We start from the raw sequence: 25,565 nt of genomic DNA on the forward strand, positions 1-25,565 counted from the left end.
ATTATTACTATTGGGTTTAATGGCCAGGTGGCAGAGTTCCTTGGTGCTGGTATCCAATAGCTGGTGCTACAACTGTAGAAATGTTTAAATTTTCGTGGTGACTACGTTGAAAACTGAAAAAAAGTGCACATTGTAGTTCATGATACAATTTACCTTCATAAATGAAGTTCCTCTTACTACATTACTGATCAGTTTTTACTTTCAAAATGACTCTTGTATTTAACAAAGATACTTATGCTACAGTTACAATGTTGCAGACATCAAGAAAGCAAAAGAAAAGAAAAGAAAATCTCAAATTTGAAAAGTAAAAACACACACACACACACACACACACACACACACACACACACACACACACACTCTGAATTAAACAAAACTATACAGAAATAGGGGAAGGTACGAAGAAAATTTGATATGAGAACCACATTAAACAGTATGAACAAAACAAAATGGGGACTTAGATTGGTTAGACATAACTTTTCATCATTCAAGAAAGAAAGAAAGAGAGAGAGAGAGAGAGAGAGAGAGAGAGAGAGAGAGAGAGGATTTTACTAGCTTTCCAAGATTTCTGTGAATGCTTGTTAATTCATCAATATACTCAGAAACACAATGCATAATGTAAATAATGAAATTGGGGAAGTAATGCCTGATAAAGTATGTGAAGCCATTCAATGTATGAAGAAAGTTTGAAATAAAAAGAGCAAAATTTTATGTTATTGTGTGTTATAAGTTGGTTATATTCAAAGATACAAACATAAATAGAGTAAGACAAAATAAAACTTCCTGGCAGATTAAAACTGTGTGCCCGACCGAGACTCGAACTCGGGACCTTTGCCTTTCGCAGGCAAGTGCTCTACCATCTGAGCTACCGAAGCACGACTCACGCTCGGTACTCACAGCTTTACTTCTGCCAGTAAGACAAAATAGTTTATATATTAAAAGTTCCTTTTAGTGTTAAAAATGGAATTTTTGCTACAAACTTGTGGAGCATTTGGAAATACAACTGATGGCATGACTGAAACTAATCCTTGCTAAACTTACTTCCACTGACCCTTTCATTTTACGTTAAAATTGTTAAAATAATACAAAGGTAGCTAGCAAATTGCTTACAGATTGCCTGTGAAAGGAGAATTCGCCCTGGTGGAACAGTGCAGTAATCATTCTGCTTCACAAAAAGACTTTAGGCCTCTCAGCCCCATCCTCGTAATGTTAAAAAATATAGACCAACATTACCACCATCCATGGTGCAAAAATGGAACAAACTAGGTTTAGAAAAAGAAAGTGGGTGCAACTTAATGGGTTGTTTATTTAATTGGAAATCTACTCCCCAAGCGGCAGCAGAACACACAAATAAAAGACTCTTGTGATTGGCAAGCTTTTGGAGCCAGTGGCTGCTCCTTCAGGCAGAAGGGTTGAAGGGGAAGTAAGAAGGGTGAAGGAAAAGGACTGGAGAGGTCTAGGAAAAGGGGTATATTTTGGAAAAGTCACTCAGAACCGCAGGTCAGGAGAGACATTCCATACAGGATGAGAAGGAATGAGTTGGAGGTAACCTAATACAAAGGTAGCTAGCAAAATCGCTTACAGATTGCCTGTGGAAGAAGAATTTACCCCAGTGGAACAATCCAGTAATTAGTCTTTTCTTCTCATCCTGTACGGTAAGTCTCCCCTGACCCGCAGTTGTGTGTGACTTTCCCAAAATCTACCCCTTTTTCCTAGACCATTCCAGTCCTTTTCCTTCATCCTTCTTCCTTCCCCTTGAACCCTCCTGCCTGAAGACGGAGCCACTGGCTCCGAAAGCTTGCTAATCACAACAGTCTTTTATGTGTGTGTTCTGCTGCCGCTTGATGAGTAGATTTTTTATCTATCCAGTTAAATAATTTATCTCTAAAAACAAAGATGATATAACTTACCAAACGAAAGTGCTGGCATGTCAATAGACACACAAACAAACACAAACAAACACAAACATACACGCAAAATTCAAGCTTTCGCAACCAACGGTTGCTTCATCAGGAAAGAGGGAAGGAGAGGGAAAGACGAGAGGATGTGGGTTTTAAGGGAGAGGGTAAGGAGTCATTCCAGTCCCGGGAGCGGAAAGACTTACCTTAGGGGGGGAAAAAGGACAGGTATACACTCGCGCGTGCGTGCGCGCGCGCACACACACACACACACACACACACACACACACACACACACACAAAATTAAATAATTTTATCAAAAACTGATTGTTTTCATTGTTATAATGGGTTGTTTGAAAGTCATGAATGATGATGTAGATCTGTACAGTGAACCAGAATTACTGATATACATGGGATTCACACAATTAAAAAAAGATTATTGAATCAGCAGTAACTAAAGCTTCTCTTACAGCCATTGATAAACAAAATGTTGATTCAGTCTGTGTTATTAAAGTGAAAATATGTATGCAATGCTACAGCTTTCTTTAAACTACGGGACAGTAGAAAATTCAGAATGCTAAGAAGAGTCTTGCAAGGACATTTCATCATCAACACTATTCTCAGTAGCTACAGAGGAAGGTTCCAGCTCCTTAAAATAGAAAAATAGCTAAGGTTTTTGTGTTACTGGAACATACATGAGAGAGAAACAAAATGAGCAGCAATAGACTCCGTCATACTAATGCATAATGTAAGTGCTGAAGAACTACCAGACACTGTAGAAAGAGGCAACATTGATGATGCACTGTGGAACTTAACTGAATCCCCAGTGTAGTCAGTGTAGCCTCAACCAACAAAGACTTGCAGCTTAAGAAGACACATAGCCCTGGAAAAAGTGAAAGAGCAAAAAAGACAAACATAAACAAAGAAAATCTGAGATACAGCTATATGTATACAAGAACTAGGTAAAACTCACTTCTGAAAGAAAAGAAACAACAGATCAAGGAACAAGAGTTACTGTAGGAAGCAGAAGCAAAGTGCTACAAAGCCCTGGAATTGCAGAGAACAAAGAACACCAAGCATCTCCATGACAGTATGGGAAAAACACATCCTAAATGTACTAAAGAAGAAGAGCTTGCATTGTGACTTCAAGGGAAGCACCCACTTATCTGGGAGTGAAGGAATATCAGAAGATGAAGCTTGGCAAGCAACTGAAAGAAGCAAGTCCCATGAGACAATCAGCTTGCACAATATATCATATGAGCTTATGAAAGGAGCAGTTCTACATACTTTGAAACTCTGAACAGGCCTATGCAACAAGTGACTAGACATTGTTAACATCCCCAAAATATGGAGAGAATTGACAGTTGAAATGATCTACAAAGGAAAAGAACCACAGAACTCTATAGAAGGATCCCTTTGGAAGGTGCAGTACTCAAGGTAATGAAAATCTAGTGTAAAAAGATTCATGACAACATAATCATTCTGTTATCATGGGAATAACAAGGCTTCATTTCTTGAAGTTCAACCACCCAAGCAGTGGGACAAGTTCTTCAGTCATGCTGTTCGTTATAAAAGGCCTGAGACTAAAGGTCAAGTTTGGTGATATTGTCAACCAGGAGATAAATCAACTCCTTGTAGTTGCCTGCAGATAGCGAAAAAAATTTCTCTTAATCAACTGTGTATTTTTCCATTTGCACTCAGTGTGTTACTATTAAAAATAATGAGAGTGACAAAATGACAATTTTCAGAAAACGACATCTCCTCGCGTTTCACATACTGCAGTACATACTGAGTTCATACACGGGGGCTCCATTCTTGGAGATGATATCTATCTTATACCAAAATCTTATTCCTTATAGGGACAGACCAGGAAACCTTAATTAATTTTGAGCTCTTTGCAACAATAATTTATTTTTGCATTGCTTTGTACTGTGGGTCATGCAAATGCTTATTTGTGCTTATTTGCACACTTTAACATTTTTTGAGTGATTTGTGTAGGTAGGTAAAAAAATTTTAATTGGTTTCTGCTGCTGCACTCATTATCTGATGTCTTTTGTACAGATGGATTCGGTCTCCCTTCAGTTCATTTTGATGGTTGAGTATCCTAATTCAAATTTGTGTCATGGATTTTTTTTTTTAATTGGGTCATAGTAGATGTTCTTTCAAGACACGCTTTAATGCAAAGGCTGCTGCTATATTATACAGATTATTTAAAGAAATTTGTTTGCATAACCTTGTTTGTTTGTCTAACAAGCTCTAGGGCCTCATAAGGTTTAGCTTTGTTAATGATTTCACTTTGCTTTTGACACAGGCATCAGATTTAAAAATTACTCTTTTTTTCAGTTAGTTGCAGGATTTTACAAATGTACATATTGTTTCAAGATTTTACTTTTGTTTTAAAAACAGAAAATGCAGTGGTTTTTTTAGCTGTTTTATATCACTTGCACAGCAGACACATTGTGTGCTACTTATGAGTAAAATTTTCATTTGTTAATTTTATTTTGTATGTTATCCTTACACGATTTTATCTCTTTCTCTCTTTCTTTCTTTCCTTTTTTTTTTTACTACGTATGTGTCTGACCCATTCAACTTGGGGACATCGTCTGTGCCCTTCTCTGGGATTTTAACATGATGGTAAGTGAACATGCTCAATTATAAGTTTGATGTATAGTTTGTGCAACACTCCTCTCATAGTTTCCATCTTTAACCCTGTATGAAGTGGTGTTTCTTTCTTCCTCATCAGTATGGGTGACTAATCATTTCTGATTCCAATCTTTTTCAGTTGCTAGAGATGTTAGCACCCTGTGCTTTGTGGATTAGTTAGAAATTTAAAATGTTTGTTACTAACAGTTTTCAGATGTTGTTGTAAGTGTGTGTGCAATTTTAGATTGTAGTTAGTGTAATATATGTGTCACAATGAAACTGTTTGTGTTGGCGTTACTTTTATGTACCCTCAGTTAATTTTTATTATTAAATAGATAGGCTTTCAATCTATGTCTTGACATCCCTCTGTGCTTTGTATGTACATTTTCACTAGTATTCTAACACCAAAAGAACTTCTAGTAACTCTGGAAGTAATTTCAAAATAATTTAAAAGTGACAGTGGTAAACTTTACTTGCACTCTTCAATGAATCCAGTTTCTGTCTATCATTGTATTAATGGTGTTTCTTGGTGTCCTTTTTCTTGATCTTCCTTAGACTGTCTAGAAGCATGTTATAGTAACGCTAATGTTAAACCTGATTCTAATCTCCATTACATGGAAGATTAAAGAGAGATACTATTGTACATGACATAGTTATAGCAATGTAGAGCAGTTGAAACAAAAACGTTTCTTGAAAAATTTAAAGGATGTCTTCTTAAAGAAGAATAAAAATTATGACTTAAACATTTGTTTTTCAATGCAGCTGTAAAGGATAAATATTCTAATATTAACTGAATTTAAAAAATTTTCTTCACGAGAGACAACAGAATTGGCAGATTTCATTATGTTTGACAATGCACTCAGAGTATCGGCTGCTTACAGGAATAATTAAATCATTCAGTCATGAAGTACAGGATATTTTGTTTCTTAGTACACATTAAGTTGTTGGATATTATGATTTGTACTAATCCAAATTATAAGTCATAAGTAGTATTTGGGGGAATTTCTGGTATTTTTATGATGTAAATCGTAAGTTCTGCAGTAGTACATAAATTTCATGGAATCATATTTACCGTTTAAACTTAATGTTAGTCATGAATTTAATTTTTTTTTTTTAGGCACCCTCTGGTCTGCGTCACAGCACTTTTTTTCTCTTGTTATGAAAATGTGCTGCATTTCTTCCATAGTGTTACTTTATTTGGCCATTGACACTATGTGTGTGAACCAGCTGTCCACTTGTTACCTTTCACTAATGACCTTTGCTAACATTCAACCCAATAAATAGGAGTTACACAACGTAACATCTGCAAATCTTGTTTACAACCAGACAAGAAGAATTTGTTTCAGATACTGATCATTTTTATTTCCTTTGTTTATTCATCCAGGAATAATCTCACAGCAATATAGGGATAGTAGTCATAAAACAAAGAAAAATAGGTAGTGCAAATACATCTACCCATAGACTATAAGTTACACAAGAATATGACTTTGCTGAAGGAACCATCTCTGTATTTGTTTGAAATAATTCAGAAAAACCTAAATCTGAGTGTTTTTACAAGGCATTCTCCATCCTCCCAAATATGAAATCATTGTATCAACAATTGCACTGCCTCATTTAGTTGGTTCTTATTGTACAGTGGTCTTTTGATCATACACAGATGTATTCAAATTCACAACATTGTTATTGTTCCTTGATGGTGTAGTTGCCAAGAACTCAACATTCGTAAGATCAACTTGAAAATTCTGTTGGTGATATTTCATGAGTTAGTGGTTTTGCCAGAAGCTGTATTTTGTCCTGTGCAGAAAATTTCCTGTGAATTCATTTTAATGGAATTAGTTTCTTGAGTAAGTTATATTACATTATTTTGAGTAAAACTTTGTTGTGTGTTCCTCTCTTATTACATTATTTAATTGGACAGATAAAAAATCCACTCACCAAGCGATGGAAAAACACACACATAAAAAGACTGTTGTGATTGGCAAGCTTTTGGAGCCAGTGGCTCCTACTTCAGGCTTAAGGGTTGAAGGGGAAGGAAGAAGGATAAAGGGAAAGGACTGGAGAGGTCTAGGAAAAGAGATAAATTTTGGGAAAGTCGTCCAGAACTGCGGGTCAGTGGAGACTTACCATACGGGATGAGAAGGTCTTTCTTTCTTATCCCGCATGGTAAGCCTCCCCTAACCCATGCTTCTGGATGACTTTCCCAAAATCTACCCCTTTTTCCTAGACCTCTCCAGTGCTTTTCCGTCACCCTTCTTCCTTCTCCTTCAACCCTTCTGCCTGAAGAAGGAGCCACTGACTCCGAAAGCTTGCCTATCACAACAGTCTTTTATGTGTGTGTTCTGCTGCCACTTGGTGAGTAGATTTTTTTGTCTATCCAATTAAATAATTTTATTAATAACTGATTGTCCTCTTATTATGTTGTTATTTCACTTAATTTCATACAGTAAATGATCTGAAAATCACAAGTGCATATCCCCCACAAAAGAAGCAAAATTAAGTCATGAACTATCTGATAACATACATGGACAAACATAGAAACACCTGTAACCTCTTACATATAAGAGTTACTGATCTCAACACTAAGACTTTGTGTGCTTGTACTTACCACAAAATTGTGACCCACTTCTCTTAGATTTCCTTAAGAGTCTGAACTTGTTATGAGTTGGTGTACTTACCACCATTCAGTATTAACAATCCCATTTCTTATTCACTGTGAAAACTACGGAAGTTGTCCATATTTTTGCTTGAGATTATGTTGGGGATAGTTGAAAATGTGTTCTGTCTCCGTGTGACAGTACTGCAAGAGAGGTGGGAAGCACAATGGATTCAAAAAACATTTATAAAAATTAAGTGAACCATCAGTATTGTAGACTGTATTGCACATCAAATCACTGACAGTAATCTCCAGCTGAATTTGACTCGCTCATATAAAAATGATGAATGAACAGATTATCTGCATCTTACCAGAAAAGCAAACTAAATAACTGGCCAGGGTGCAGCACATTATGTTTATGCTTGAAAAACATGGAGAGGGGGCATTAACAGTGTACGTGCTAGTACTTGTACAAGTGGACTGCTGCAGTGTGCTGCATCTACATCTACATTTACATCTACTTACATACTCCACAAGCCATCGTATGGTGCATGGCGGAGTGTACCACCCACCACTAATAGTAATTTTCTTTCCTGTACCAGTCGCAAATATAGCAAGGCAGAAATGACACTGTCCAAAAGCTTTCATACAAGCCCTAGTTTCTCACATCTTATGTGTACGGTCCTTAGGCAAAAAGTATGTTGGTGGCAGTAGAATCATTCTGCAGTTGACCTGATATGCCGGTTCCTCAAATTTCTACAGTGATGCCTCATGAGCAGGGCATTGTCTCCCCTCCAGGGATTCCTAATTGAATTCACGAAGCATCTCCTTTATACTTGTGTGTTGGTCAAACCTAATGGTAACAAATCTAGCAGTTGCCTCTGAATTCCTCTGATGTCTTCCTTCAATCTGATGTGTTGGGGATCCTAAACACTTGAACAGTTGTTGTGAATGAGTCACACTAGTGTTCTTTAGGCCGTCTTTTTTATGGATGGGTAACTGTCCCAAAATTCTGCCACGAAATTCTGGTCATACTTAAATAACTTAAAGGATCAAAGGCTTCTATCCAGTCATTTGCTGACCAGTCTGATGTGGCAATAGAACACAGAAAAAGAAAGCTGAAATTTTAAATTTCAAGTTTAAGAAATCGTCCATGCCCAAGCAACATACAAACATACTGCTGTTGAACAATACCGCTGTTTGAACAGTGCACTGATACCTATATGGAGGACACAGTAACAGGCATGCCCCTGATACAAAGAAACAACTGAAAAAGTTGAAAGCAAGGGAGTTGCCAGGAGTGGATGGAATCCAAATCTGGGTTTATAGAGCGTACTCCATGGAATGGGCTCATTACTTATCTTGCGTTTGTCACAAATCTCTCACACAGCAAAGTCCCAAGCAACTAGAAGAAAGCACAGTATATAAGAATGGTAAAAGAACAGACCTGCAAAGTTACAGACCGGTATTCTTAACATCAGTGAACTGCAGAATTCTTGAATATATTCTGAGTCTGTTGTGCTAAGGTGGAAATTGTTGTACTCCAGGTCAGTGTCCAACATAGGACAGTAATTAAACATGGGCTGGCACTTCTCTTTGACAATATTTCTTGGATATTATCCCTTGCCAACATTGGTTCAAAGTATAATATATAGTATGCATCCATGTTTAGTCTAAATAAATGATGTGCTGCTGCTGTTACCTGTGCTGAAGTTGGACATACTGGCTATTAGCTAGGTGGTCGTAATGTTATGGGTGACCAGTGCAGAAAGCACACATTGGGTTTCTTTATGGCCATGGACATTGGTTCCCTAAGGAACTGCATAACGCACCTAACATTTGAGCTTCGGTCAACTAGCAGACTCCTCTCCCCGTGTGCCTGTTCAGACTCTGCTGAAGGAAGGGCCACCTATCCACTCAATGGGTGAATTGATAAAGACAATTGGCCAGCCTCCACATCGACTCTCCACCTCAAGTGACGCGAATGCATTACCTTTCGCTGCTCAACCTGAGGTGAGGGCGGATCCACCGCATCGGGTACACTGTGGACTACACTTTATCTTTTGTACTATGTTATCTTAAATTTGGAAAGGAACTTGACTTCATGAATGATCTTTGACTTTCAGTAATTTACCAATCATGTTACATATTTGGTTGAACAAACTTTTTTTAGTAATGTTCTTTTTGTCTTTAGCATTTAGTAGGACTTTTTAATATATTCTGAACATGTAGCTTATTTTAGAGAGATGAATTTAAAAAGATGACTGTGTCCAAATGTGAGTTTCAATTGAATGAAAATTTGTATCCATTTTAATGTTGTCTGAAGATCTAATCATTTGTGATAGATGCAGCTGTAAAATGGGTTGAAACATTGACATGCTAAGTTGTTATTTCAAAAGGTCCCAGACTGGTTCTCGAATTGTTCTGGTTTTATGAACTTCAATGATGGTTAAAATCAGTATTAATGTATACACTGAATTGAAATGGCGCTACTCTGTGATTACTGTGTTACAAAACTTTTACCAATAGATACACTTTTGGTTTGAATTCCATAGCAGTTCCTTTTCAGGGAAAGTGAACTTTGCACCATCGAATACTTTGCTGTATTTGAAAGCTGCAGTATTGTTTCCATAAATATCAATAATACCTAAGTTCACTCCTCACGAGCTGATGTTTCACATATTTTGCTTGTTTGCTTTTAGAGGGTGACAAGTTGTTACTAGGCTGCTAAGAGAATCCTTATTTTTAAAACTAGGTAACTTGCATGTATTGGAGTGATTAGTAACATTATCAGTTGCATTGTTTGCAAAAGCAATAGTTACTGTTGGCAACATGTCATTTTATTTACCTAAAAAAAAAAAAAGGGATATAGGTAAGACAGTAACTGATAAATGATTCCATCTCAGTGACTGATCTGCAGGAGCATTATTTAATTTGTTTGTGAATGAATAGATTGTGTTGATCTTTTATAATATGCAGTTTTAGAATATACATTTATTATCTTGTTTTAGAGTGATGTTTCTACTATTAATTTTGATTGAAAATATGATGTATACAAGTATTAATTACTAGTTTCATTTGTTTCAGGTGCAGCTGCAAACCTGAGGAAAGAAGTCATCAGGAACAAAATCCGTGCCATTGGGAAAATGGCGCGTGTATTCTCTGTTTTGAGGTTTGTGCAGTATAACTAAACTTTCTCTACCAATTTTTGTTTTCCTTCCCCATACTCATTCTTAAATATTTCCTTTTCTGTGTTGCATCTTCATAGTTACATTTGTCCGTACATTGTGCGGGAGGAAATATAATGATATATGAAGCAATTACACCAAAATAAATATGGAGGACGTACAGACTAACATTGTTGAGGAACATAAGGGTGCCCATTAATGGTCAAAGGGTGCTAACTTTTCAGATTAACAAATATCGCCAATAAAAACTGTGAAGGCATAGAGCTTTAAAGCATTAAATCCTTTGCTTAATGCTATCCTCATCTTCCTCACAGTCATCTAATAGAAAATGATCCTGTCTCGTCATGTTGGCATTAACATATTATTTCCATACTATTTAATTTCTTAAGGAAATGGTAGAATGCCTTCAGTCTGACTGCGTAAATACGTCAACAGTCACTTGTGCTTAGTTGTGAAAATGACTACCTTTTAGATAACAAAAGACAGTGTTGTTATGACTTGTATGCACTATCAAGCCAGCAGGTGAGTGGGATTCATAGTCCCAAATTGTCAGAAGCATTTGTCATAATGTGTTTGTCAAGTTTGAAAGTCAGTATTGCATAACTCAAACTGAACAGTCTACTGCTTAATAGAGAGAAGCAACCCTGTTGTATTTCAGCCACTTGTTGGACAGTATGTACCTTTCCTGTATTGCATCTTAAAATACTTGCACCTTCTCCCTGTGAAGATGGTCCAATGATGTGTACTGTCATTTCGTGAAGACGACTGAGAATGCCTTGTCATTTGTGTAGTAAAAAAAAAAAAAAAAAAAAACAGAGAGAGAGAGAAACTGGCAGGCATGCATATATCTTTCCAGGAAATCAATTGCTGAAACATTTATATCTGCAGTGGAACAAGTTGTAAATAAGATTATTGAAAGAAATTGTTTAATTTTTCAGGGAGGAGAGTGAAAGTGTTCTTCAGCTAAAGGGATTGACACCAACAGGCTCTTTGCCACTTGGTGCCCTCTCAGGTGGAAAAACTTCGCTTAAGAATGGTGAGTTGTAATGGCTCCCTTAAAAATATTTCTGTTTGATCAATTTACCAAATCAGATTCGTTTGTTGTGAAAATTTTTAAGAAAGTGTTCTATGTTATCACGTTATCTTTGGAATTACGTAACATGGGATACTATAATTTCCGAAGTGACAGTATTGAATCTAGATGACAGAGAATGAAACATGAAACAGTAAAGATTATAGCATGCAACATATAAGATTTCAATTCATGAAACTGTCAAAATTTTTTAAAAGGGAAAAACTGTGTGTGCTCAGAAGTTAACTTGCTTGGAGATTTAAATGTGTTGCCCTTGTGGCTGGTGTCTTACCTTAAGAACTGACAGGTTATTTACACATTTTGTTGTTCCACTTCATATCAGGGGAGGCAGATTCTGTTTCCAATTGCACACCCCCCCTCCTCCTCTCCCTTTACACATGCATACCTCCCCCTCCCTCTTTCCCCCTCCCTCTTTCCCCCTCCCACTCCCTCCCCCTCCCACTCCCTCCCCCTCCCACTCCCTCCCACTCCCTCCCCCTCCCTCCCTCCCACTCCCTCCCCCTCCCTCCCCCTCCCTCCCACTCTCACCCTCCCACTCTCACCCTCACCCTCCCACTCCCTCCCTCCCTCTCCCTCCCTCACCCCCTCTCCCTCCCTCACCCCTCTATCCCCCTCCCACTCCCTCCCTCACCCCTCCACTCCCTTCCTCACCCCTCTCACTCCCTCCCTCACCACTCTCACTCCCTCCCTCGCCCCTCTATCCCCCTCCCACTCCCTCCCTCGCCCCTCTATCCCCCTCCCACTCCCTCCCTCGCCCCTCCCACTCCCTCTCCTCACCTCCCCCCCCTCCCAAGCACAACAATTAGTTCCACTGATTGATGATAGCAGCCACTATTTTTATATGCAGAGCTGTTTTGTACTATTCTGGTAATTTTTCTGTTGTTGGACTGTTTTAGCCTTAGGAATATTATGAATTGTGTCGCGTAACATGCTCAGTGTCTAACCTGAACTTGATCTGATTTTGGTGCTTCTACAGCCTTACAAGGTTTCTCACCAAATCACAAGATAACATCGTTTGCTGAAGCGAAGGGTCTGGATGCTATAAATGAAAGGATGCCACCAAGGAAGGATGCTCCACCAACACCAGCATCTGAAGACAAAAAGCCACTGCAACAAGGAAACCAAACAAATAATTCGCATACAAACACCAATGCTCACTCGTGAGCTTATATGGTGAAAAGAATGATGCAAGGTGTGTGTAGTTTTGTGGATGTTTTAAACTAGTCTTTCGTAGTGACAATTTGTGTTTGTACAGCAGACTGAATTATGATGTGTCGTTGAAGTAATTTCAGATGTGAAGTGCATCCAGAGAGAAAAGTAATGGTTTCCTTAGACTAGGCAGAAAGTTATCAAGGGCCACTGAAAACATAACCATTCTCCTCTACTCCAGTGCGAAATTAACTGTACTTATAAACTAGATTTCCCACTAAATGGACCCTTCTTCTAGTGTGTTCCACAGGCGTCTTTTCTGATCTATTACTAGTTCTTTTTCATTTTTCTTGTAACTGTTCATGTGATATTTAACATCATTCTGTTGTATCACATTTTAGCATTAATATGTATTCCACCTGCACTTACATTACTCAGGATATTCTAAATTACTTGTCTATTCATGTATTATACCCTCACCTTTGTCAGGATTTTAAATATCATATTATTCGTTAAATATGTGAATGCTGCTGTGACCAAGCGAGGCGGCGCAGTGGTTAGCACACTGGACTCTCATTCGGGAGGACAACGATTCAATTCCGCGTCCGACCATCCTGATTTAGGTTTTCTGTGATTCCCTTAAATCACTCCAGGCAAATGCCGGGATGGTTCCTTTGAAAGGGCATGGCCGACTTCATTCCCCGTCCTTCCCTAATCCATGACCTTGCTACTTGGTCTACTGTTGTGAAATTCACACACACTATGGAAATATCTTGATTTTTCTTAAATTTTGATTCTTTTAACAAATGCAAAATCAGAACAGCCTCTATATTGCCATTATCCTTTCTGAAACCAAATCCATTGAGTGAGGTGCCACAGTAGTAAGACACTGGACTTCTGTTCATGAAGAGAGTGGTTCAAATACCTGTCCATCCATCTATATGTAGGCAGCTAAATTGCTTAAAGAGAATGCCAGGATGATTCCTTTCAGAGGGCATGGCCGATTTATTTCCCCATTCTAGCTTGTGCTGAGTCTGTAATGACCCCATTGCCAGGATGTTAACCCCTAATCTTCCTTTCTCCTCCTTTTTTTGAAACAAAGTTGGTACTCATCCCCCTTAAAATTTGTGTTCTATTCTTTTGTGGATTAGTTTAATTGACACTTGGTAAATATATGTCAAGCTGATTGCTTACAATTCAAAGATTAATTAGTGGTCATGATCACATCAGATTGGAAATCTAGAGGAATATTTTCAATTTTATAGTTTTTTGATTGTGTCGTACAATGTTCAAATTCCAATACCTCTTATTGCATATATTAAATTCTGAGGTATGCTTTCAACCTCTTCTGACTTGATTATTAGTCCATGTTCTGTGAAACACGGACAAACATTAGTGGTTATTCCTTCATCAACCTCCTCTTCATCTTTGATAACACTTTGGAGACAGTTCTTCTCCACTCAACATATTTTTAAATTTAATACTCCTCTACGTCATGCCAGTTAATTCTCCTTTTAATATTATTTCTTAATAATTTATACTCTGTTCCCTTAATATCATACATTTTGCAATCTTTATTCATGATTTTTTTGTGTATGTTCTGCCTGTACTATTTTATTGTTTACTACATTCCATTTCTCTTTTGCTGAATTATCCTCAACACAGTTATGTAGGTTGTGACTGACTGCCTCAGAGAATTTTCAGCATTGTCACACACTGTTTTTCTTCTTTATTATTATTATTATTATTATTGTTGTTATTGTTGTTATTATTTTTGTTGTTGTTATTTAATTCTAGCCTACTGCCCATTACTGTTAAGTTCCAGTATTTATCTATGTGTGTTATGTGTGTTCAAAAGTATGCTTTGAAATTATAAATGTTAGTTTAATCATCATATATTCCAACTGAGGATACCTCATACCCCAGTCTTTGTGTAGACATTCTGTTGTGAGTTTGGGAAAGATGTTAGCTACCACTTGCTGCAAAACCCTAGTCTCCTTCTTCTCATTTCTTTCCTCCAGCACCTATTATTCATTCTTCTTGATGTTGTTTTCTTCTTTTATGCTGATGGTTCCTAATTGTCAGCTTGTTGTGTGGACTTGCAAAACTGTACATTGTTCGTTGGTATTGATTTAGTTTGTCTGTGGGAGAATAAACCTGTTGTAAGATTGTAAGAACTCACCATTTTACTTTTATTTGCTTCTTTACTTTGACAACTCTTGTTTCACAAATCAGTGATGCTGTTGTGAATTTTAAAATTTTCCTGGCGAATTGACTGTTCAAACAAATTTCGGGCTCGCAGCCGGTCGTCGTTCAATACTTTGCACGATATTTCAACTGGGCACCTGCCAGTCATCTTCAGGTGAGCCGTCGCAGACTGGCGATAAAGTTCTCTGCTCCGCAATATATAGCGTACTGTAACTATTCTGTGCATGCGTCGAAAACTTGATAGTTGAACACACTGCCCGCCGGCAGCGCCCTCGCTGGTGGAATAGCGGAACTCAGTCGCCCTCTGCGTTGCTGTTTGCCACAGCCGTCGACGCACTCTGTCGTCTTCGATTTGAGCGAATCGTGGAGATGATGGGATTCCATGCACTATCCAGCTGGTAGCCACTGTCACGGTTTAACAGATTTTCCGCCAGTCGTATTTCTACGGATTCTTTAATAATGGAAACCCAGAAAGACGTTGCTGTAGACAAAATCATTGTTTTCTCATACTCCATTGAATGTCCAGTAGAAATACAATGTTCAGCAATAGCGGACTTGCTTGGCTGCAAAAGGCGGGTGTAACGTTGATGTTCAGTGCAGCGTTCTTTCACGGTGTGTGTGGTTTGACCTATGTAAGCCATACCACATTGGCACGGTATCTTGTAAATTCCGGCCTTTCGTAGTAACAGATTGTCCTTAACTGATCCCACAAGGTCCGCAATCTTCGATGGTGGGCGGAAAACCACTTTTACCTGAAATTTTTGGAGGATTCTTGCTATTTTAAACGAAGTGTTGCCAACGAAAGGAAGAAAAGCAAAAGATTGTTCCGGCATGTTCTCCTCTTTATTCACTTCCTGCTTCTTAGTTTTAACTGTTAGTGCCCTGTTAATCTGACGGATGGAATACCCATTTTCGCTGAATACTGTCTTTAGATGGGCGAGTTCTTTAGATAAGCTATCTAGATCTGAACAGTATGAGCTCTATGAACAAGCGTTTTAAGCAAACTCATGGTTTGCGATGGGTGGTGGCAACTCGATGCTTTCAGGTACAAATCAGTATGAGTGGGTTTCCGGTAAACTGAATGCCCTAGAGAAGCATCATTCTTCCTTCGAACCAGGACATCCAAGAAAGGCAAACAACCATCTTTCTCTATTTCCATGGTGAACAGGATGTTGCTATGAATGGAGTTGAGGTGATGTAGAAATTCCAGTAATTTATCTTCTCCATGAGGCCACACTATGAAAGTGTCATCCACATACCGCCAAAAAACTTTTGGCTTCAGGGCAGCTGATTCAAGCGCTCTCTCTTCAAAGTCCTCCATAAAAAGGTTGGCGACCAAAGGAGAGAGGGGGCTACCCATGGCGACACCGTCAGTCTGTTCAAAATATTCTTGATTAAACATACGAAACTCAGCTGATTTTATCAATAGACTGGGGGCTCTTCGTCTTAGCAGTGTAGACCTTCTAGTAAGTTTTGATGTGGTCTCACTTTTTACAAAAGTTCATCTTGCAGATTCTTTGACACTGATTGGTAACATGTTTCCTGTTGATATCACTGCTTTGTTCAGGCACGCGCTTTCCTCAACTTATTTTATGTTTAATCAAGAATATTTTGAACAGACTGACGGTGTACTTCCGTAAGGTGATACAAACAATAAAATTAGGTTCTCAGAATGTTTCATAGTAGACATTTATCACGTTGTGATGCTGATGATGCTGATGGTGATCTGCACATATGAAAACTTTAACCAAGTGTTTGTGGTTTTCAGGTGGCAGTCTTCGGCTGGTCTACTCTTCTGTGAGCGGATGTGCCTGCTCTTTGACACCCTGCTCCCTGCCCTCCCCTTTATCAGTAGGTTATATACCATACCGACAATGTGAGCGCTACAGAAAAAGCAGGTGTAAAGCAACACGTTGGCAATGGGAACACTAGCATCTCTGTATGCATCTCTTGCAGTGATACCTTCTTCTATTTTTAAAGTAAATGGCAAGGTGATAAGTTCCAGTTTGTATGAGAGAAAGAGAGATGGATCATAGTTTTCTCAAGAGTTAGCCTCTTTTTCTAATTGTATTCATTTGTGTATTTGAAGAGTCATTACATCCATATATAAAACAGTACTTTTTGACATTTTTTGTATATATTACAGTAATAAGGAAAAATATAAAGTATCCCTGTGTGTTATTTAAATAATATCACACACACATTTTCAGTCATTTATTTTATGGTTTTGCTAGTGTTTTAGACTTGTCTTTTGTATATATATTGATAAACAGAATTCAGTAAGAAACTCTTTTTAGATTTAGTAGATATATTCATTTTAATATTAAAATGTTTCATGCCTGCAGCATGAGAGTATTAAAAAATGCTAACTCTTACAGGACCCTAATCCCTCTCTGTCTCTCACTTGTGTAACAAGGGTAAAGCACCCTTGTGGATTATATTGACAGTCAATTATGGTTCATCATTTGGTGTAGTAATTAGAAACAATTCTGTATATGCCCGTGTATTTGAGTTGTTGCGTATATATATACAGAATAAAGGCATCATTATTACATCATGTTATGATGGTAACAAGTTGCCAAATATACAGAATTGTGTTCTGGTGAAAATGTTAGCAGTCTTTTGTCAGGTTCTATGTTTCAAATCAAATTATCATTACCACAGGTACAGATATTAGGGAAATTAAGCAATTCCTGCATTGTGTAGATCAAATGTATGGTGCAAACCATTCTTATATATGTATTACTGTTTCCATTGCCTTAACAAAAGTTGTAAAAAGTTCAAGGTAATGAAGAAATATTAATGAATCATACCATTTCCTTCATTACATACCTTACATTTTTTGTGTGTATTCCTTGCTAGAAAAATGGAAAGAAACAAAAAAAAGTTGCTGTTTACTACCATGTTGTACTTATTCGTTTTCTTGTACAAACCATGTTACATAATTTTGTTAGGGCTTATGCGGTCCTGACTACACAGTTTTATTCTAAGTGGTGTGTGTGTGTGTGTGTGTGTGTGTGTGTGTGTGTGTGTGTGTGTGTGTGTATACTAATGTCCCTCGGAAGAATGGTGGTGCATAGCATTATGCTACATTTCATTTGAATGGATGATAGAGTAACTAGACTTCTAGGAGGATGTTATTAATGTTTTGTTTCCTATGTATTTTCTCCATGTTCTATGAACTTGTTCCCATAAAATTAATTGAATTGTTATACTGAAGAGTTATTTACATTTTTATACCTGTGTATGTTAACTGTATATACAAATATATATATATAAATACATATACACAAACTGTTTTTAAGTGATGTTTGTGCTCTTTGTAGAACTCTTGTTAGAAATGTTGTTTTCAATCTTGGAGCAAACCATCTGTAATGTGCAATTGTGGCTCTTCATTGTTGCATATTATGAATGAAGCATGCATGTGAGTGAGTGCTTGTGGTACATATAATTAAAGACAACTGTAAATATGAATTCAGATTCTTTAAATGCGTCTCAATATAGTGATAAAAAATAAATATAATGTATGTTTGCAGAGTACCGAGGGACAACATTTCTTTGTAAAATAAGGAGAAATGAAAATTAGTAGGAAAATTTTTTCCCCATTCATAATTGAGTAGAATAATTCTTCCTGTCTGTTCTAATGCCAGTCTGTTTTTACTTGGCAGGAACAATATCTAAAAGAAAGTAGCTTATGCGTTGTTTTTTTTTTTTTTTCCTTTGCCAAAAGGCAGAATGCCGTACATTCTGAGAATAACCAACATTCATTAAGAAGACTTTACTGTTCTCTATTAAAGCCTTCAATATACATATTCTTGGAATACATTTAAAGAAATTATTGCTTGAATGTAAATAAAACACGCCATAATTTTATTTTTAGAGCTCCAGTTTGATGTGAAATTGGAGTTGTTATTTTCTACATAACTATCTGTGTAAAGAAAGGAATCTACTAAGACATTTTATAGAGGAAAATATTTTCAGTGACTATGATACTTCTGATTTGTAAACACTAATTCCACTACATTCACTTTACTTCATGTTATAATTCATAAGTAATCAGATACATCTTGAAGTCGGAGTACCATAAATATCTTCCTGTGATTTTTTTAGTGAAGCCAGTTCAGCACGCATGTTTATTGTACCTTGTAGACCAGACTGAAGTGCAAAAGAAATGGATGCTGGTAATCAGATTGCATTTCATGTCTGTCATTAACTCACAGAATGAAAGGAATTTCAGAAATAAATCAAATACATTAAATGCTTTTACAATCCACAATAAAATGGTACCTTTATTATCATGATGTAATTATGTTTGCTAACAGTAATGCATTCATTCAAGGGACTGTTTTCATGGGTGTGTGATCATCTTGCCGACATTGTTGATTATATAAGTGTTATTATTGCTATATAAATATATATATTTATTGCAAGATATTGGAAAAAGAGACATTATCAAAGATCTTGAAAGCTCCTTCCTCACCTTTAATTTTCTTTTACTTGTTTTGTTCAGAGTGTATAAAATGACTTTAAAAGCAATTGCCATACATGTATTTAAATCTGAATAATGATAGTGTTCTGTTGAGTCAGTATATGAATAAACTAATAAACCACTTTAAAATAATAATTCAGTATCTACACTTTCATAATAAGTTTTATTTATAATTGAGCCTGACCTGTATTTATTTAATTTATTCGAAAACAAGTATCAGATAATATTTACTTTTCTGTTGACTGCATATGCATAACCAGAAAAAAAAATAGTATCTGTTTCATGAAGTTGCTGTTCACATCCTTCCATTAAAGGATCAGATTTGTGTTTGTGAAAATTTTTATTTTATACACAGATTATTGTTTGAAAAATCTTTATTAACAATGAGATGGGGTTTTATGATTGATTTAAAATTAAGAAACTCATATTTAGTACACTTTGTTATATATCACTTTGATTGACTGTACTTTTTTTACCTTTTTAAATTCAATTGTGTGTTTCATCCCTTTTACTTTTGATTATAACATTTGTGTAAGAATAAATCAAAGGAAGGATTCCAGAAACAAGATTTTATGATGAAATGAAACAATACATATGAAAGAAAATTCTGATCATTTTTTACGGTACTCTTAAATGCTTATGAGTAGATGTAACAATTGATTGAGAGCTACATGATAACTTTTTCTGAACTTTTCATCACTAATGGGAACTTTAATTACAGTATATAATTACGTGGTGAATATCTCTCTCTCTCTCTCTCTCTCTCTCTCTCTCTCTCTCTCCCTCCCTTTCTTTTCTGCCCTAGACTCCGTCTCCAGATTCTCCTTCCTCCTAAAACTGGAAGTTAACAGTTAATCAATTCAGTCACTCACTTCTAATTTTTGTAACTGCATTTGAAATTGTGTTTTCACCTCATTTAGTTGCATGGAGTGCCCTCTCTAATGCAGAGAGAGAAATTGTTAACAGTAAATAGCTTCGAACTTAAATGGGAGCAAATATGTATCCTTATTTTTAGTATCACTCATTTGAAACTTACATTCAAGTATCTTATAATGATTTGCTATGTAACATCTTCAGTATTTATTGATGAATTATCATGTAATATTTTATCAATTTAAAGGCATAAAAGCACATAATTTTCCTAATTAAAATCGGTTTGTGCCGTGTACGGGAAAGTGTTGAATATGAAGGAGAGGGGATTGGAGACATGCTACTCCATTATATTGTATGTTAACATCATCAGAATTATTTTGCCCAGATGGGTATAAACAATTAAAGAATAACATTTTTGAAAGTAGTCTTATCTTCATTCCTTTATCTAGTACTCCAGCTGTTTTGTTTCCCTTGGCTTCTTCTTTGTCTTTACTTCCCGGTACACCTTCTGTCATCTCTCTTGAAATCAACTTAACTCTAACACATGCACCATTGTATTGTTCTTCCAGAAGAACTTATCTTTTATTATTCCTTTGGCTGTTGTAATCTTACCTATTATGTTTTTCATTTTCTTGTGGCTCCTTATTATTTAATTTATTCTTAACTTCATTATGCTTCTATTTCTGTATAGTTCACATCTATCACTGGCAATTCTGTGTATAAGCAGGCATCCTATGATTATTAAGACAATTAACTAATTTGTTACCTAGTGCTAGCAGGAGGCAACAACATGCTATGTCTTTTTTTATATGGCACTGATATCATATCTGTTGTAATACAAAAATAATTAATATATTGTGATGTTTTAGTTATTGTATTAAAAGGTGAAAAAAGGGTTATGGGGATGGGTGGACTGTGCGAAAGAAAAGGAAGGGGACGGAAATGAAGAAAAAGGTAGGTAGACTGGGGGAAATACAACTGGAGGTAAGAGAAGTTGCAGTAGGATGTATGTCCTTTGCCTAGATGATGTCTAATGAACTTATTTTTCTACTTTATTGCCAGTGTTTTAGTTCATTGTCTCTCCTAATATCACACTTAATTATTTCTAATGTTCTTTCATATTTGTTGGCAGATCACATAGTTAATAAACAACCCAACTCCATTTCATCAAACTATGATTTCTGTGTCAAATTGTTCAGACTGTGAGGCTTTTATGCTACTGGTTGAAGTAGAATTTTGTATCACTCTGGTTTCTTAATGTTTAAAAGTTTCAAATTGTGTTATTTATTGGTTAATGTGTTCAAATGGATGTAAAATAGAAAACACAGTGATAACCAAACTAACTAGTCTGTTTGTCAAAAATGTTTTGTACTATACACACACATTACAGTATAAATTACATGTATCTATTAAATATTACTATTCATATAAAGATATGAATATTCATACATATATATTATACACAAACACAAAAAATAAAGCTACATACATGTGTCCTCAAATTTCTTTGAGTTTCTCATGTATGTGAAAATAGCTATATGATTAATACCAGTAACATAATAACAAAATATATGCTGTAAATAATTAATAATATTATGGTGCAATTTCTAACAAATCCATAAACCCATTCCACATTTTCAACACTCATTGTTAGCATATTCATGTCCCATGTTTCCTCATAAATTATGAATGTTTGCATTGTCTCAAAGCAATTTCTCAGATTCTAAAATAAAGCCTCTTTTTACCAAATGAATTTTTAGCTAGTTTCTTTTGTGTAAAACAAGAATCTAGTAACATAATGTAACTGCAACAAGAGCACCATTGATTCAAGTCTTATTCCTACCCCACCCATTTGTGAAATTTTTTTTTAAGATTTGTTTGTGGGGTATTCTTAAGTAGTCAAAGATGTATAAGGAATTTCTCTATAGATGCAATTCTAAACCAGCGACAAGGAGAAAAATCAGAACTCCAAATAGCGATACACCAAAACTATGCTAAAATAAATAAATACCGGATGATTTTTTTAAAAACTTTGTCTGGTAATGTTGAAATTCATAATTTATTAAGCAGTTACTAGTACTTAATGTGAGTAAACTCATTTTGAGGCTGTTTTGCAGCAAAGTCTGAAATGACCAGCAAAAAGTGTACACAGATATGTGTTACTAACTTACAGTATCACACATAGGCAATCAGTAAATATAAGCTTAAGAGGTAAAAACAGTACTTCCAATAGGAAATTTCATCCTACAGTGAATCCAAGATTAATTATGGATCAACGTCTTTATTTAGTAACTCACCATTCTTTGCCTGACACCTTTCAGCTGTTTTCTTCTCTTCCAATGTTCCCTTCAATCGAAACTTGTTTTAGTGTTTTTTTATTTGATTTTTATTTAGGCTTCAAGAAAATAGCTTTCGGATTACCTCCACATTTTTAGGTTGCCATTGGATCTGCTAATATCCACATATTTGATAAGGGTTTTTCTTTTTTTTAAAAAAAAAAAAAAAAAAAAAAAAAAGCAGCAAAGAGGCTGGCGCATAAGTTCATAGTGTAGTTTTGATGTTGGTATTCTGGTTGTTATTTTTCAATTGTCATTTTTTATTTGTAGTTCACTATTGCTATTTGAGTTTACGTATTGTATTTTGTCATTTGGAAATAGTACATGGAGCTACGGACACTAGAAATGAAGTGCCAAGTGGAGAAATTGGAACATTCCCCATATTGTTCTGTCTGTGTTCATTAGGGGGGTGACAGTAGTGGAGGCAGCCAGAAACATTTGTGCTGTGTACAGCGATAATATTATTGGACAGAGCACTGCAAGAAAATGGTTTTCTAATTTTGAGGAGGATTGTTTTGACATTAGTAGCTCTTCCAAGGTATGGTGAAGATAATTGGAATGCATTAATCCACATCATTGTACTCAAAATATGGCAGATATGATGACCTGTGATCATTCCACCATCGTTCAACATTTACATGCAATGGGGAAGGTTCAAAAACTGGGTGTATGGGTGCCGCATTCTGTAAGCAAAAATCACAAAAATCAGCAGGTGGCCGTATATGAATCTCTGCTTGCTCATCATCAATTGGCTCGTGAACACCACCAACTACTCCTACGCTGTATCATTACTGGGGATGATAAATGCTGTCTTTATGCTAACATGGGGAAAAGAAAGGAATGGCTGAGCCCAAACATAGCAGGAACTCCCTGTATAAAGACCTGCACGCATCCACAAAAGGTAATGTTAAGCATCTGCTGGAAGAGCAATGGAGCAACGGTGTGATGTAATATGAATTGCGTTACCCAAGTGCAACCTTCTTCACTGACATTTGTTTTTGACAGCTGAAATGACTTGCAGGCGCAGTGCAAGAACAGCGACCAGGAAGACTGCGTGAAGTGATGCTACTCCATGAAATGCCCATGCGCATTCTGCTGGACTGACAAAAAACACTGTACAGGAGTTGGGTTGGGAAGTGATTCCACACCCACCTTATTCAGCTGATCTTGTGCCCTCAGACTTTCAACTTTTCCACACTCTATCGAACAACCTTCAAGGAGCTTCCTTTCCAGATGAAAATGTGCTCCGAACCTGACTCGACGACTTCTTCACCCCAAAATCATGATTTCTACAGTTGCAGAATCAAAACATTACCCCATTATTGGCAAACTCTTGTAAATAGCGAAATAGAATAATATTATGGCTGATGACTAAAGTCTGTTATGTGTGTCTGTTGTGTTTATTAAACTTATGGAAAAATCCTATGAACTGATGCACCAACCCAATAAATATGCAAAATATATGTTATTCTATGATAATTCTCCAGTTTCCTGGGTAATAATACTCATTCGTCAAGAAATGGCCATTGAAATTATAATGTCATGATGGCAGCATGCAACAAACATAAAATTGGTATGGATTGTACTACATGTGTGAATATGCAGACAGTGAGCATTTCAGCATAATGAAAGATTATGCAGTAGATTTCTCATTAATAAATCACATTTTAATGTTGGTTGTCTCTGAGTAGATCATGTTATTCCCTGTGTAGAGAGGAAGAACATATAAGAGCAAATCAGAATTTGACAGCGGCGGGATGTGGCCTACTGCGACTGCAGTTTTTCATTTCACTATATTGCTGCTTACATTTGTTTGGGTTCCTCCATTGTGATGTGAATATGGAATTAATGGATTCAGAAGGACCTAGCTTAATGCTATGCAGAATCTTAACGGTCCCATCTGAATAGTGCCCGATCATACAGCCACACCAGTACCTTGAGTCAGGAAACATGCTTCTTTACAGCAAGATAAGTGATCACACAGACACTGCGACACTGTATGGCATATCAAGAATGGTTAGGACAGCGACCATTGTTGTGGCTTCCCTTGACGAGACAGCAGAAGTAGGTGAACTTACAGTGATGCACCCAATGAGAACATGGGTCACAGCAGTGTCACCATGTTACATTTTGAGATGAGGCTCTTTTCTGTGTATAGCATCACAATAGACGTAAGTATAAGTGGTTTCTCTGTAGTAGAACTAATGTTGACATGCTGTATTCATTTTTGTCATGCAGCTCCAGCACGTTTAATGATTGTGCAGGATGCCACTGGACATACAACACAGTAACCTCTAGTTTGAACAGTGGCTCATTATGACAGTTGGATTCATTTGTGACATGCTAAGGCCTGTGACTGTGACTGTGACTGTGGTCTGCGTTAGAGGTGTCCACGACATTATCTGTCAACGAGGTTACATGTTGAATATGATACCTGACTCATGTTAGTTATTGAGGGTGTTTGATTGCCACCCTTGCCAACATATTCTCTAGACTCCTCTCCCATTAAATACATTTGGTTGTGGGTTCCTGAGAAACAGTTAGGCCACCACTCATCAACCACTACAGTAATGGAATCAGCATAAAGGAATGGATTTTTGTAGGAAAATTAACATTGTGTGTTGGAATAGTAGTGCACACTGTATATGCAGTAGTATGAGACCCAGTATACTGACAAATGGAATCCAGTGGTATTGCATCTGATGTCAGTAGTACAGTATATAGTAAGACAGCAATGGTCCAGGTGGTAGAGGATGGAACTTGGTATAAAGGCAGTTGGCCCTGTGCAGTGTAAATGTGTGCTTGTGTGCCTTTTCTGCAGACAGAGAACAGAAACCATTGGTGAAAGTGTGTGTTATGTACACAAACGACTATTTTGACAATGCCAGTGGAAACAGTTATTGTGTGATGAAAAAGCAAAATTTGTTGCATGCAAGGTAATATAATTGTTAAAACACTAAGAAGCTGAACCATTCAGTTACAGTGATTGATTATTTCATTAGATTGGGCATACAATATGGACACTATGGAAAATACGGTCAAAATAGAAGACCGTCCGAGGCATCAAAATGGTTATTTTTGCACAAAGTGAGGG

The 25,565-nt window shown here is 36.7% G+C and overlaps 1 protein-coding gene across 3 annotated transcripts in view; it reads left to right on the forward strand.

The window, feature by feature from the left end:
* The window catches only part of LOC126237259 (serine/threonine-protein phosphatase 2B catalytic subunit 2-like), an 824,140-nt gene extending 803,581 nt beyond the window's left edge, over window positions 1-20,559 (forward strand). For 2 of the 3 annotated variants that reach the window (XM_049947182.1, XM_049947184.1), the window contains 4 exons: window positions 10,229-10,307; window positions 11,262-11,359; window positions 12,393-12,608; window positions 16,542-20,559. In XM_049947182.1, coding sequence (XP_049803139.1) covers window positions 10,229-10,307; window positions 11,262-11,359; window positions 12,393-12,580 — 365 coding nt within the window. In that variant the 3' untranslated portion in view covers window positions 12,581-12,608; window positions 16,542-20,559. Of the gene's footprint in view, window positions 1-10,222; window positions 10,308-11,261; window positions 11,360-12,392; window positions 12,609-16,541 lie in introns of all 3 variants that reach the window. The other variant, XM_049947183.1, reaches the window with a different exon arrangement.
* Window positions 20,560-25,565: the final 5,006 nt, after the last annotated feature.

The sequence above is a fragment of the Schistocerca nitens genome, chromosome 2, assembly GCF_023898315.1.
Source record: "Schistocerca nitens isolate TAMUIC-IGC-003100 chromosome 2, iqSchNite1.1, whole genome shotgun sequence".
Classification (NCBI taxonomy): Eukaryota; Metazoa; Arthropoda; class Insecta; order Orthoptera; family Acrididae; genus Schistocerca; species Schistocerca nitens.